The sequence below is a fragment of the Trematomus bernacchii genome, unplaced genomic scaffold (assembly GCF_902827165.1).
Source record: "Trematomus bernacchii unplaced genomic scaffold, fTreBer1.1, whole genome shotgun sequence".
Lineage (NCBI taxonomy): Eukaryota > Metazoa > Chordata > Actinopteri > Perciformes > Nototheniidae > Trematomus > Trematomus bernacchii.
The window spans coordinates 7,343,369-7,360,077 of record NW_022987973.1 but is presented as its reverse complement, the minus strand read 5'-3'; the positions used below and the strand labels follow the sequence as shown (position 1 = coordinate 7,360,077).

The 16,709-nt window shown below is 40.7% G+C and overlaps 1 protein-coding gene across 3 annotated transcripts in view; it reads right to left on the bottom strand.

The window, feature by feature from the left end:
• tcf12 (transcription factor 12) overlaps positions 1–16,709 on the bottom strand; it is a 73,232-nt gene that overhangs the window by 18,329 nt on the left and 38,194 nt on the right. For all 3 annotated transcript variants that reach the window (XM_034117033.1, XM_034117035.1, XM_034117034.1), the window contains exons 8-10: positions 15,867–15,919; positions 812–911; positions 96–235 (exon numbers count right to left, since the gene is read on the bottom strand). In XM_034117033.1, coding sequence (XP_033972924.1) covers positions 96–235; positions 812–911; positions 15,867–15,919 — 293 coding nt within the window. The remainder of the gene's footprint in view (positions 1–95; positions 236–811; positions 912–15,866; positions 15,920–16,709) is intronic.

The following is a 16,709-nucleotide window of genomic DNA, read 5'->3' as shown; positions in this document are numbered from 1 at the left end:
ATTCTGACCTCTGTTTTGACTGTAACTCAGTGTTTAAAGGTGCTACATAAATTATCATCATTATTAGGTATTACCAGTTGGGAGCTGCTGCTTACCAAACGGTCGTGTGCGTGCATGGCGTTGTAGTTTCCTGACTGTGGCATGTGAGATGAAGATCCGGAGAGCATTCCCGTGTAGCTGGGCTGACTGATCCCATTGGACGAGTTCCAAGGATCAGACGAACTGTGGGTACCATCTAAGGATAATAAAGCAATTCAGTAAATTATTGTATACAACATGCACTTCAGTCTTGCCACAGTTCCAGACAGAGGATAACCTCCGACCCTACGCTTCAAACTTGGGGTCCTTTTTCTCTTTGAACTGAAACATGATCCTTGTCCTGAACACAGATGAGATAACACAGAGATAAAAACTAAAAACAACAACAAAGAAGTCTGCTCTACTGGGAGTCACACTTCAATAAATACTGAACACACAGGCTTAATATTACAAAATAATAAACAGATCTGTCAACATATCACGATTGAAATAGTTTGGTACACTATTCTAGCCTTTTGTATGTCACTGTAATAACTGCCACAAGTGACGAAATTATGATGAATTAACCGATTATGTTTATAGTCCAATGAAAAAAGTAATTCAAAACGTAAGACTAAAACAGACCATAGTTGTATTAGGTATAAAAATAAACAATCAGAATAGAAGAATATAATTTGAAAACATCTGTTTGTAAGAATCAGAGAGATCAATCTACAAAGATAATTTGGTGATATACTGCAGAGTAGTTATGAAGACTTGCTGTTGAACTTACCATAGAAAGTGCTTGCAAACATACTGCTGGAGGGTTTCGGAGAAGAGTAAGAAGGGGACTCTCTGTTGTAGTCTTCTGAGTTTGGAGATGGTGCGTACACCTGCCGTGAGAACAGAAATGATATTTGTAAAATAGTTTACCTAACACCACACAGTGCTAGTATTCTGTATATAAAACATAGTATGGTGATGCTTCAGGCTGTAAAAACTGTCAGCTTTCAAATCTCATATTGTGTGAAGTATCTCAATTAAGATTGTGGGTAACTAAATGAATGTGATCTAACACGGCATGAGTAAAAACACACGGAGTGCAGATATGACCCTATACCACAAACACACTTTAATGACTAGCAAACACTCAAGCTGGCGATGGGAGGAGTGTATTACCAGGGGTATTTGCATTTCAAATCAACTCAACCTCTAATGGAAGTATAATGATACCTGCATACATTTTTCCCCTTTAAACTGTGGGTTTTTTCTCTAGAAGTTTTTCCTTGTACGATGTGAGGGTCTAAGGACAGAGGGTGTCGTTTTCTCATACTGATATTCTGTACAAACTGTGCTGTTGTATTTGTTGTAAAAGTGTCTTCATTGTAAGGTATTTTTATTGTATGTACAGCACTTTGGCTCGACCAAAAATCGTTTTAAAAATGTGCTATATAAATAAAACTTGATTTGATTTGATTTGATTTACATGCATAGCCCAAATGCCTGGCAAATAACAGCATATTCAGAGGCAGAAATCAAATAAGTGGTACAAAAACAAGACAGCCTTCGCGTTCTGTTTATGTACCTGCAAGCTGGTGGTGGTGCAGTGAAAGGAGAGGCACAATGGGCGTTCTGTTGTACAGCTGTGAGTGTGCCAAGCTAGGTGGGAGGATCAAAGAGACCGAAGGCCAAACACCAGTGATGTGGTCTCTGACTTCATCCACTCCAGATGGAGGGAGAGAGGGCGAGGGAGAAGGTCTGAACAAATGATCCCTCCTACAGACAGGACTGGATGACCCCGCCGCGGTGTAACACTAATCAGAGTCAGGCCTGCTAACTCAATTCCACCTGCAAGTTCGCAGCACAAACTCAGCAATCCTATTTTAATAGCCTCACGCTCAGATGTTGGCATCATGACAGCTCACTGCTTAAAGGTTGGTTTATAATGCCTGCGGATGTGATGCAACCACAAAGGTTGTTTACTCACTCAAGTTTTTTTATGACACAGCCAGCGCTGATGGAAAATATGCCACACAAACCAAAGTGTATTAATTAAATAACTCGCTCGCACACACAGCCCACATGTGAAGGTACTGTATATCAATACAGAGTGAAGAGAGCTGCTGGGGTTTGCTGAGTGAGCGGCATGCTGTTGTCTGGGTGTGTAATTAAAGTGCTGTGGGGGGGGGGGGGGGGGGGGAAACCTCATGGGTCCTCTGGTTTACACATGGGCCCGGGGTGGACCGTAGTTCCATGGAGATCTCAGGTTAGCCTCGCTCAGGAGCCCGGGCTTTTGTCTCAATGGGCAGCATATGGCAGCGGATAATGCTAATTGTCCTTTTTACCCTGGGCTAACCAGTCGAAGGCATTAATAAACCATCCCCAAACACTGGGAGCCTCATTCCGCCGGCCTACGGAAGAGAGGGCCCACCTGGGTTTCCTTTTACAAGGCCATTAATTAAAAGCCGTCACTCACGAGGATCAGCACACCAACACAGGCATACACCAGTTGTTTGAGCGTTGGCGGCAATTTTTTTTATTAACAAATAAATTCCCTACTGTACCCTTTCTTTCAGCAGTCGCATATCAATGTGAAAGTATACTTTCAATAAAAAATAAGATATTGCAGAATAATAAATGACATATATGTCTTTCCCCTTCAGCAATGACCTGACCCATGTTTAAAAGTAACTATAAAAATGGTAAGGCAAACAATGAGGTCATTATTTTACTCCTGATAAGGTTATGATTAACATAAAGAATTATGATGTTAGGTACTGAGCGTAGTTTCAATTGTTGGTAAAATGTTTGGTAAATAACACCAAATAACAATTTAAAGACACAAATTGAGTGATTGTTTCAGTTTTTAGCTTGGTCTTTACACGTGACCCAACTGACATGTCCTTGAAGTTCATGCCACACTAGCCAACATATCAAGTGTTAAAACACAAGCTGTCACCTTACACTGAGGATTTGAGGTAAGAACAGGAAAGGAAATACAAAAACAGGCTAATGGGTCCTCATTTGGAGTTGAACCATAGCTCTCGGGCATTTTGTTTCAAGTCCCAATCTAACACACTCACAAGGCTTAGTATGCACGACAGACACAAAACCTCCTCAAACAACTGCTCCGCTCAGCCTGCTTGGAGGGCGTCGTCCAACACTGTGCGTGATACTTGCCAATGCTTTCTGGAAAAGCATGGGATCAGCATTTTCATGCATAAAACTGTGACATAAAAAACTAACTCGCTTGAAAGAAGGCGTAGATATAATATACCGCAGCTCCGAGGTGTTGATGGATGAATCGAGTTAAACATCAGGAATATGTTAAGCAAGATGCTGACGTTGCCAATGCTACAGTCTGAGCTCGAAGGGAACATCAAACACCTATCTGGTTGAGTTTGAAAGAAAATTTAAAAAATCTTATCGTCTTAAAATTGTATAAGTAAGAAAAAGGCAATACTTTTTGTTATCATAAAGAGCTCTTGAAATTGCAAATTATTTCTTAATTGTATACATCTGTTAAATGCATGGAACTGGAATATAAATACATGCTGTTACATGTATAAACACAATGAGACAACTAAACATTGAACCACAGGTGGAAAACATTTCACAAGTATAAACAGGACAAAATAGACTAGAATCATTTATTACCTATACAAAATATATTAAGATGTATACTTAATATCTGACTCATCAAGCACATACATATGCATTTGGATGCACAACTTTCTTTTCTTATAATAGAAAGAAGATTAAAGGATTAAAAGACCCATTAGTGTGGTTTTCTTCTTCTCTAGCAAAGCATTAAAATATTCAATTCTGACAGAAGAGCAGCCTGCTGGGAGTCAGGTTCTCTAAAAATGGAGCAACCCCTGGTAGTCGTTAAGACCACAGAAATAGGTTAAGCATGAATGCAACCTCAGACTACTCATCACATACTGTATGTGACATGTACATACATTATTGAGTGAGATAGGCCAACATACACACAAGCACACACACCACAACACAACTCCTACAAGCATGCATGCTTCAGTGCATGTGAAGAGGGCTAACCTCCAAAACACACGGTATAACCTGTTGCACTACTAAACAACAACAACAGGGAGCACATGTAATCTCTTTTGAGTTTTTAACTATTTCTCGGATTACATTTTATGACATCCCATTTGTGGAAGGGAAGCTTTCTGTTTAGGGGGAAAAGACTCTAACAATCACTGCAGGGCTTTCATTTCTACTTTTTCTCTTCCACTAATGGGCAATGGAAAAAAGATCAGCGAGCTGCTCCATCTGTATTGGTTCTGTGCCACCAGCTCACAAGCCAACGGCCCACTGCGAGTTCTCCCAGAGCTCCAGATGGTGAGCCTGCATTGCAATTCTGCATTATAACAAATGAATGTGAATCAAGTTGATGCAAAAAACGAGCACCACCTTTCTTTTTTCCTTGCAGGGAAAACAGTGCTTTTGATCAAAGAGTTTGCCCGTTCTGTCCACATGCTATCAATTTTCTCCGCATCACCAACTATAACACAAGCCTGTTAATACTTAATATGAAAGAGATCAAAGTCATCTTTTGTGCAGCGGGAACAAAGAGGAAATGCTGCAACAGGTTATAAGGGAACATTTGAAACACACGCATGAGTAAGAGGACCTTTTCCATTCAATATCATTCACTATCCTCTTTATTTGTCCTTTGTGGGCTGTTTATGTAACATCAAAAATAGCACAGGTAATGACAGGTGTAAATCTGCCTGTGTAATTTGCCTATGACAGGTTTATCACTTAAGGATTATTGAAATGCACTACACAGCTCATCCAGCCATTGTCAGAGCACCATTGGATTTATTTTACAATTACAGTACATTACCCATAAAACCAGGAACATCTTAAAACCTCCTGCAGCACACAAACCATCCATCTTTATATCCATAATCAAGTTTATAACAAGTTTCATCGAGAGCAAGTGCAGCACAGACACTCACACACGCAGTGATTCATAAATTGCTCACACAAAAAACGTTTTCAGACTAACAAAAATCAAAGAGGTCATTAAAGAGAAGTTCAGAAATCACATTAGGCTCCCTGTGGCGTCCAGAATGCCAATGTGATTCAGAACAGATGGAATAACAGCAACACTGGTGCTTAGTGCTCAATCTGCAAACAGGAAAGTCTAACCTCAACAGGCAGACTCTTTCTCTTAATCATTCCCAGACTCCCACTTGTTATTATTTCAACCCAGTCTGGGTGCTGAAGCCACCAGCCAGTACAAATAAATTCAAGGCTGCAAAAAACCTTTTCTGCCAAGATGTTTCATTTCTGTGTATGAGACAACGTTTTTTAAAATGGCAACACTTTCTTTTTATGTATTGCCTAGAATATTAACTTTTTAGAATAAATAATAACCCACAACTGGGTCTGAAGTAGATTAAAAAGAGTGCAACAACACTGTTAGACATTTGAAATATGAAATTCATACAACTTCATCTGATGTAATGGAAAATCAGACAGAGGAGCCTCAGGCGCATGTATTTTCACACACAAACACATACACACACACACACACACACCCAAATACACAGCTTTTATGTCAGAAACAAGGACAGTCAGGACACACACACTTCTTCCAGCTCATCTCTGTCAACACACACACATTCCCAAAGAGTCTACTTACCGATTTCCCGTTGTAATAATACATTAAAGAGTTATTTCCCATTCCTGGGACCGGGTAGGCACAATACATCTTAGCTCTAGCAGTTGAAGTGACACAGATGAACTACAGCAGCACTCTAGCTTTCTCTCTGGACATACATCCAAGCCGCTCAAAAGGGTCTGATATTTCTCTCAGCACTGGCCTCCACACACAACCCACTCAGAGGAAACTTATGCAAAGCAGGATTGTGCCATTCCACACTGTGGGAAGGGGTGGCTGACAGAAGGGAGTGGCTCATGTGGTACATCCCACTCCTAAGCCTCTGAGTGCTGAGGCAAAGAGGAAAAGGACGAGGGGGGAGGGAGGGCGTAGGGGAGGAGGGTGTAGAGAAGATAAAGCGAAGTGGGCGGGACGGAAAACAAATGTGTGAGCGGATTAAGAAAGAAGAAGGGGGGGGGGGAATTAATCACAGGCATAAAAATGAAGATTATCTGCAGGGGAACCCCAACAAACTGGAACTACAATGATTTGGATTTGATTCATTTGCTAAAATAAAAGGTGTCCAAATGAGTGGATCAAATGTGTTATCTTCCACGCATTTTAATCCGAAGTTTGTTTTTGTTTTTGTGATGTTTAATCAAGTCTACATTAAGGGAGGTAACATCTGCCATTTTTCCAGAATTCAAGCATCTGACAAGACATTTGACCTTTTCCCACACGTGGCCCACACACCCAGCAGGAGTCATTCGTATGGGAAAGTGAAAGCTCATCGTGTAAGGCAAAACAAATAATCCATGAATGCAAATCCAGGTTATGAGGGAAAAGAAAGTATGTATGAAATGTGAAGTATGAGGGTTGTGGAGTTGGCAGAGAGAGACTTTTAGCTGTGAAGTGCCTGAGTTGTAAAAAAAAATGCAACAGCTGCAGAGAGGGCTGGTTTGTGACGTCGCAACATGAAAATAATGCTCCATTTCCTAAACCCTGGGGGCCTCAGACAGGGGGGGGCACCGGGGGGCAGAAAGAACATGGACAGCCATTTTACCATGGTTTCACAGCAAGCCACACAGCTCCCCATTTACCTTTATCATGTGGGAGGAGGGGAGAGCAAAGGAGAGGAGAAGAAAGGAGAGGAGAAGAAAGGAGAGGAGGAGAGGATAGATACCCTTTTCCAGCGAGAGCTCGGCCTCACTGGAGCCTTTCATGTCTGCCACTCGAAGCTTCCTGGACTAAACATAGGCCTGAAAACTCAATGACAACATTATTGTTATAGAGAGATGAAAGCTTCCACTTCCCTAACAAAACTAGGCCTGTATAATACTTTTCCTTTTAGTACTGTTATTATTTATCCCCCCTTTCTTCTTCTCTTTTAAACTTGTCCAAAACACTGGATCTACGTGCGGTTACTGTTTTACATCTGACGGTGTTTCAAATTGATTCTTTAAGGGACATGGTCGTGATAGAAGTGTTTGAAGGGGTCTAAAACAAGTCCGGGCACACAGCACAGTGTTGCAAGACAGATATATGAAAGCAAGAGGAGATTGGTGTTCATTTGGGAAATGATGCACACTTATCCTATCCAAGCTGACTCAGGACTCTGCAATCTCAACTCTACTGATTCTGCAGGAGAAACAGTGAGAATATCTATGCATGTCAAGTAGAGGAAATGTTTGTGTAATTAATTATGTTAAGGTCACAGAGTTGGTATTACAAAAAACTGGGAAAACAGAGTGCATCAGTGTAGGAAGTGTAGAGGAGGAGAGACTTGAATGGAAGATGTGCGTGAGGGGAAAAGAACAGGTGCATGCCAGTGTTGTGAAAACAGGAAGCTAGTTATTGTATTGTTTTATGTTGTTTTGTCCGCTGATTTGGCCTGTTTACCGACAGGGTCAGCAGTTGGAGCTGCAGCACTGGCTGAAACACAAAGTTCATAGATGCAGTTAGGATACTTAAGGTACCCATTTACCTATTTGCTTTACAATTTTCCCTCCTTCTCAGAGTCAAACAGTTTTTAAGAAAAGCCTCAAGACCCACCTGTTCCGCACCGCATTTTACTGACTGTCTTTTACTTTGTTTATTTTTATTTGAACCTTTTATGCTCTTAACCTTTTTTTTGTATATTACCATATTTTATTCAATATGCTCCTTCGATAACTTTTTATTTTATTGGTTTTTATTATTTTCTCCTTATAGCCCCTTGAGATGACATTGTTTTTAAAGTGTGCTATAAAAATGAAATGTATTATTATATTATTATAAACAACACATATATGCACGATTCAATGTGAATCTTACTTTTTGAGGATAACCTTCAACGTGATTTCAATCAGAAACAAATAAATATCCATACATTCTCTTAGAAATCATAGTGAAAAAAACACACTCACATTTCTGAGAATGATCACGTCAGTATCAAAATTCTCCACTGATAGCTCTACATCCATGGGTGCATTGCAAACAGGTTCATCTCAAAGCTTATTTTTCAAACAGAGTTTATCTCAATTTTCTCTGAGGGGGGGGGGCTCACTGGGTTAGACTTTTAAAACCTCTTGTCTCTGGGTTGAAGGCTCAGCTCCACCCTCCTGTTAACACCACCCTCTATAAGACACTCGAGTCATCACAAGGTGCTTTTTTTGGATTTGTTTGGGTGTTGAAAAACAAAAAGCAAATCCACAGGCTGAGCTCACCCCAATCTCACGCATGGACTTAGCAATGATGTCATCAGACAGGAAAATTGTTTCCTGTAAGAAGCTCTGGTTCTAATTAGAGGCTGAGTCAGAGGAGGGGGGGCAGAGGCATTCAGACCCCCACCCTCACCAACTCATGGCTGTTTCGTGAATGCATTGATATTAAGACAATAATAATTCAGGGGTTCTGCAGGTTTCTTCAAGCTAAATGTAGGATATTTAAATTATTCTTAATACCACGAAGAATTCAATTCAAGCTTCACTGTCAAAGTGTAAAAGTATAATGGAAAAAGTGTGGGGACGATGTGGCGTAGAATTATCATTATTACATCACCTTTTTTCCAGGAAACTTTAAAAATCAGATGGTAAAAGAGATGGACTGACTAAACAGTCAAACATATATTAACTTATGTTTATTGAAGTCTTGCAAGATACCATTTTGTGTGATCAGTTAATAATAATAATGATAGACACTCGAAATAACCACACAGGCTTCAACACTTTTGAGCTCCACTGCATTACAACAGGCCCAGAATGCAACAAACATACACACTGGAGATGTCATGATCAAAAACGACATAGACCAATTGCTATGAACCATATTCCTGCAAAAATACTTGCAAACAGTTCTATGACTTCACTCCGGTTGAACACTTTTATTACAACACTGTTTCACTCTGTTGTGATAGAAGAAGAAAATATGTTTGACTCTCGCAGTGAATGTGAGTTTATGAACATTTGCTGAAAAACACAGGGGTGTCCAACTGTATAAATTACATCTGTTGCTCATGAACTGTCATGATTGACTGACAATGGTTGTGAAAGAGTTCCCTGACAGGTGAACTTGTTTGCATCCATATACAATAAGTGAAAAGACTTGATGAATTTTATTGCATCTGAAATTGTAATGAACGTTACTGACTGCCACCTCCTTCAGACTGTGAGACTGTCGACCACAGCTGTTAAACCCAACATCCTTTTTAAATTCCACAGCTCTCATAAAGCAGACCCAGCCCAGCTCTGGTTTATCCCCCTAGAGTACAGTTAATGTGCATAAAAAAAGGATATTCTGGGATGTACTGCCAATGTTTGAAATACCATGTTAAGATTAATAACAGGGGAAAAGGGAACAATTATGTTTTCGGAAGATTTACTGAACCAATCATACTGAAAATGTCCAGGCACTGCTTTTCTTTTACATGTTTTTATTGTAACCATTCAGCAGTTTATTTCTTTAAACAAGACACACATTTTTTTGTTCAGAAATACTCAAGGCTTGTTTTAAAAAGTGCCGTTTTAAAACACAACAGGCTCTGGCACAAAATGTCCACGTTTTGGAAAATGCTGTCACAGACATGACATTATGATGTTGGTTTTCATTAAAGTTTTACGAATCTTGCCCATTATAATTTTTCTTTGGTGTGTATGTTGCTTGCATTTATGTTTTGATCAGGCTTACAAGGCTGCAAAAAGGTTTTACACACAGACTAATAATTGGGCACAGCAACCTTCAAACAAACGGCCATTTAAATCCGCCCTTAAAGTCTGAAGGCAGTAAATGTTTGTAGCAAAGCAACTAACTACATCCATTCCTCAAGCTTGGAGAAATTAAACGCACCACATTTGTTGGACATCTGTCCTAAACCAAATGTTGGAATAACTAAAAACACTGAGAACAGAAAATGTAATTCTCCTTAAAAAAGATAGATGTGATGAGAGAGATTAAGATCCAGTGGAGGTTTAATTTTAGCTGAATTAAAATTATGAGAGATGATTTTTCTGTTTTGGAAAACCTCTATTGTTACTCCAGGAAATCCACTAATGAGGCTGCTTCAAAAAAGACAATGACTCATTTGTTAAATTAATATAATTATCAAATTATTTTGTTGAAGCTTGAACACCCATCTATTTTGTCGCTGAAACCACAGCATCTTTACATCTAGCAGAAACACCCCTTACTACTAGGATATTTGTATAAGGAGAATGTCATTTTAAATCATAAATACACAAAATTATACCGCTATTATACAAGTTATTTGATATCTTGCTTACATTTTTGATACATTTGAATGTAGTTAGTTACTGAAGTGATGTCATGGCTATTTATATATTTGTTTCTCTCTTTCTTTATGGTTTGTTCAGAAACTTGACTATGTGCGGTGTATTATCCCTCCCTTTATTTCCAACCTGTGTTGAATAAGATCCTAATTAGGTGGTTAATAAAAGCTAATTAGAGGTTATTTAGGAGAAAGTGAGTCTCTGTACTGTGTGAATCTGAGGAGGACGCACCTGGCATCAAAAAAACGTCTCATCTAATACGGTTTGTTGACTTAAATCCGTGTGCAGCACTATACCTTGGATCAAATCTGAAGTTTCTCCTGATACAACTTCTTTCTACTCTGTGAGCCTGTGAATCTTTGAGAGGCGGCCAATAACCAATACAACTCTTCCTTCATCACTTCCATGGCCTTTTACAAAACTGTAACAACTCCTTTTGACAACAAGCTCATTCATCCTTCTCACACTCATGTTAGGCGTGTGTGTACATGTCCTTAGAGGCACAGTTGAACAAAACTCTGAATGTACATCGAGGTATTTTAAAAGAAATATCTGCGTCATTCATTTTTTAATTGCAAATAGTTCCTTTTTCAAACACATCAGAGACGCTAACACAGTTTTTATGAAAATATTTGAAAGGAACTTCATGATAATGCTTCTGCTAAATTATAGATTATATTTTAAATGAGGCTCTAGACAATAGAAAACTAAGGAAATCACAATCACCCACAATCCCCAGACACTCAACATTCGAGTAGTGTGATTTATACCTAACAAACACACTCCACATTACACATAAGGTTCCATGAGTAAAGAAGCAGCCCCTCGTGTGGTTCGATGATGAACTCTCAGAGCAGCCTGGCTTCGCTGCTCTCTAAATAACAAACACTCTCCGATTGTTGACAGGCTGTGTTTTTGAGCCTGCCAGCGATCTGAAATCAAGGTTTGCATTAATGCTGTAAACTCACGCAAGCTCTACATGAATAATTTACAACAGGCCAGAAAGTGAGTAATGACTTTAATCTGTGCATTATTTTCGTACTCTTTGTCCTTTTAACTCCTCATTCTCTCCACAGATGAAAGGGCTCAGGCCTCTGGCTTGTTTGCCTGTTCCATTATCTGCAGCCTCTAATGTCAGTGGTACATTTCAGCAAGCCAAATACAGATAAACACAAAGCCAGGGTCCCAGAGGTGGCCGCGACTGTTCAGCATCATCCCTGTCAGACGCAGGGTGTCTATCTAATCAGCCATCTGATGAGGCCGTCTCAGGGGAGCTCAGTGACCGGGGTCAGGTCGGAGCCTCAAATACAGCCCAAAAATGACTTATATCTACAATACACATTATTCAATTTATACACACTGAATCTCTCATTCAGTCATGCCAAAAAAACAATCCAGAATAGCTTTAATTGTTTATAAAAACCTAATCTAAATTGTAATCTTTATACAACTAATTTTAGCCGATGACAACCTCTGCTGCAACTACTAATTTCTTGACATTTGTACAATGTTCAACTAAATTTGATGACACACAAAATACTTCCAGGCAATATGATGATGTCGTTTTCACAAGCATACAAACTGTGAAAAATCATTCTTAGCGTTTGCAGACCTGAACACACCCTGCTGTTTTTAAAACACTTTGAACGTTTTTATCTCTTTGAAGGCACAAATAAATGTAATGCCTATTGTTTCCTCCCCTCACTCGCCTTTGGTCGGCTCTTTTAGGAAAATCAGTGTACTTTAAAGGATGTAATGGCACATGAATGCATGTATACTTATTTATAATCTTTAACTGTGTCTTTGTTATATGCATAAGTTGCACATGTGCAGCTTTTCACCGATCTGCTGGGTGCCCCTAAACACTCATTTAGATACTTAAAAAGACCCGGGGTGATGCTGGATGTTTACATATGGCTCTACTAATGTGTTTTATCCACAGTCTATTTACCAAGCCCTGATACAAAGTCCCGGCCTGCTGTGGTTCTAAAGAAGGAAACAAAAAGGCACTGCTTTCTTAGCAACAGGAACATTAGGGTACTGTTGTAGTACAATATTATGATCTCTTGTCTTTGAGCTGTTCAAGATGCAGGGATGTATCTTTTGAATGTCATGCATCAGACAGCACTGCAAGGAACATCTTTGGTTGTAAGATTCAGAGCCTAAAGCACACTTCCTTTCTTACAGCTCACACAGTACACATCTCTCAGAAGCAAGGGTGTCTGAGTGATCTGTCAGCAAATGTCAATCTATTTTGTCATCCACACTCAGGGTTCTCGCTTGCAAAAGTCCCTGAGGGGAGCTGAATCTCAGCCCACCACTTTCTTTCTCTCATCCTGCAGCCATAGCGTCACCAAAGCCAGGGAGGAAGTGTCACATCGAGCCGCTGTGCCTCAGAGGAGGGTTCATAGGGATGGGGGGGGGGCACTAGTTACACAAACAAACACACACATATACACACCATGCCCTTGCAGCTCCCCATAAATATCCTACAAGATGCCACTTTCCCCCACGAGCCCCAACAGTCCCCGTCTCCAGTCCTCCTGTCAGACAGGTGCCCACGCAGCTGCCCGTCAGCATCCTTCAGCGCAGCCGCCTGTCTGTCCAATCACAATGCTCCGTCCTCAGCGCTCAGTTTATACAGTAAGATAATGCAGGGAACCAATTATAGACAGGGTGTCTACTGTAACACATTATTTTAATATGAAGCTTTCATGCTTAAGCACTTTAAAGATTTTCATCTATCGGACATGTTATACTTTCTTAATGCCCCCTTTTTCTTTCTTTTTTATTACTTACTTGTCTTAAAAATGTATGATGTTAGACTGTATATTATAGCGTGTGCGTATGCTTGCATGGATTATTCTTGATGGTGGATAACAGTGGCTTTTTGAGGCATATGCATCACACAATTACAACCACATCTGCAGTATCTCATGGCTGCAAGCACACATCTAGCAGACCACAGAGGAAAGTATGTGTGTGGCTAAAGGGGGTACGGTGTCTGTATATAAGACGAAGAAACATTTAAATGTTTGCAATCAGCCAGCTGGCCTGTATAGATAGCCTTCACATCCTGCTGCACTGCTGTGTCAAAGCCTAAATGCGCAGAGGATGTGCTCCCGTAAATATTTTGATTCAGCTCCATCATGTAGTGTACACAAACACACACACACACACACACACACACACACACACACACACACACACACACACACACACACACACACACACACACACACACACACACACACACACACACACACACACACACACACACACACACACACACACACACACACACACACACACACACACACACACAATAACATCATGCTTGGGCTTGCAACTTACATTGCCTATCTGATTCAAAACTCTGAAATGTATTTTTAGACTGAGAAGCAAGAATACAAGCTGGAGGCAAAAGGGGATTTGAGGATGAAATAAATAAATAACATTCCCAGCAGTAGACATAATGATAGGAAGCACTGTGTTGATTTTTTTTTTTAAATCAAGCAGTTATTCAGGTCTCTGGTGAGCCTCTCGAGCTTGCTTACACAAGCAAAAGCTTTCAGGGCATCTGCAGCTGCATTCATGTTGTACAGGTACGCTGCAGGCTCTTCACAGCTGCCTCTGGCAAAGTATCTCTGACTCCAGGTGCACCTTCCCCTCTGCACTTCTTCAACACCACCCTCACTGTGTCGGAGCCAGTGACACAAACAAGGGTCTTGGCTGATAATCATCCTCAGACATAGAGCAATCTGCAACACTTTACACATTTGTAGAGGCCATAAGTAGATCTTTACACCATCATGCCAACATGCCTCACCTATGCCTCCAATACTGATATCCTAACACTTCTTAAAAGCTGCCAGACAACCTCCCACTCAAACATTCTCCACATATATCACCTATTAAAAAAACAGCTTTATGTTTTCCTTTCTCTGTCAGCAGGTTAAAAGAGACCTACAGCCCTTTATTCAACACTACCATCTTCATTCTTTCAAATAGGATCAAAGACTAACTGGGATAATTCCTCCGAGCTCCAGGCTTTATCTCCTGAGCAGCGCTGAGTGACAAGAAGAAGCTGTATTTTATCCCGTGCTCCGTCACTGTTTTCCCCCATCTAGCATTGTACTGCTTGATTGTACTCTCATGAGTCACCGAACCGCACCTGCGCCCATGTGTTAAGTACTGACAAATAGAAGCCCAGCGTCCATTTACACAACAAAGAGATGTAACCCGCGAGGCAACCATTCTTTGGCTCCCTGCGCCTGACAAGACCGCAAATATATCACTTACTTAAGAGGAAGGCAGCTCACGTTCCTGCTGCTGTCAGAGGCTGCTTCTCTCCCTCACGCTCTGACAAACTTCTTTTCAAATACAAATCCAGAAACAAAACACATGCCAGCCTTTTATGTTGCATGGCCTGTTCCATATTTGATTTCAGAGTAACAGCAGCAGAGGTGACGATTATCAGAGCTCTGAAAGGCAAATCCAGTCTCAGACTCCCTCACCAAAAAAAAAAGAAAAGATAACCCTTTCATTGTTTAAGGAAAGAAAGGGGGGGATTTTGGTAAACCAGTTGCTTCTTATTAGAAAAGGAAAAAATATTGTCTTGTACCAGTTCTAGGAATTTAAAGCAAGGCTTAAACCTTTCCCAATCCGCCGGGGTTTTAACAATGAACATCTGACTTACTGATTTATGCATATTAATGAACTTCAACACCCCCTGTCTAAGTGAGAGCAAGCTGAGCTCCACACTTCTCTGCATCCTAATGGTTTCTGCTCCACCGGGATCATTACCAATAGAAATGTCAGATATTCCGTGCTATTAATCTCTGTCTGTCCTCCTGTTCGGCTACCTAATGACTAATTAAACATCAAAAGAGCAGAGCTGGGGATCTGCTCTGACAGCCTCTCTCTCTCCCAGGAGAGGCTGTGAGGAGGCCAGACTGTGACAGGGCAGCACTGAAAATCAATCACCTCGAGGTGCACAAGTGTGAGGACGCACACACAAAATGTACTGAAGATGTTCCCTAGACATGTACACACTAAAACTAAACAACACGCATGTAAACAACAAACATGAAAAGTCAGAGCTTAGGTAAACAGGCACCACAACACTGCTGAGTTAGGAACAAAATAAAAGATCCGACCTAAGAAGCGTGGTAGTGATGTCAAGAGCGCTCTTTGTGTGCAAGAGGGAGGGCGTGTGAGTTGAGTAGCATAGATGTGTGTGTGTGTGTGTGTGTGTGTGTGTGTGTGTGTGTGTGTGTGTGTGTGTGTGTGTGTGTGTGTGTGTGTGTGTGTGTGTGTGTGTGTGCGTGTGCGTGTGCGTGTGCGTGTGCGTGTGCGTGTGCGTGTGCGTGTGCGTGTGTGTGCGTGTGTGCTTAAGTAAGCTCACTGTGAAATCAATGTATATGAGAGGTAGATGATCTTCCACTCACAGATGAAGGCAGGCCAGGAGGGACCTTGCGAACCTTTTTTGTTTGTAGAGGATCTGTGGAGAGATGAAAGCAGGTCTAGTCATTCTCAGGCAAAAACAAAAGGCAAACATGAATGTGCTGTAAACGAACTGTAGTGTACCAGAAATCTACTTTGTGGCATTGTTCAGAATGGACTATTCGTGATTAAATCCTGATTTACACAGAAACATGAGTTAAACAATTAACTTAAAGTGGACCTATCATGCTATATTTGAATAATATAGTATAGGACCATACCTATATAAGGCATATTTATACTTTTTTTTTTTTCAAAATACCAAACACATCATGCATTTTAGCCATGCCTCATTTTGCTCAATTTGACATTTTTTAGCTCTGTTTTTGCAAGGGCAGATTCTGTGAGCAACAGCACCATCTAGAGGCCTGGCATATGTACTACAGCGTCTCCAGCGCTTTCGAACAGCAATGGCCGTGGCTGTCTCCTCCTGATTGGTGGAGTTGGCCCAATAGCCGTAGCGCCACCGTCCTGACGTCAGGACAGTGTTCAAATCTGGATCAGTTTTGATCAGATCCGTTGCAGACCCTTTTTTAGAGATTTGGGTATGGAGGAAAATAGAGAGGGTTGTGTTTTCTGACACTTGGTGAGTTCCCTGGAACACCGGGGACACATATTCATGTATAAAAGACGTACAAAAGTGCATTTTGCATGATAGGTCCCCTTTAAGATATAAAAAAAACGGTTTTGGGGTGGGTTACTAAAATATTTGGAGACAGGGCCCACAGTGTAGCTCCGTTTATGTCTTCAGGTTTAGATTGAGAAAAGCTTTCATGTTTGGGTCTAAT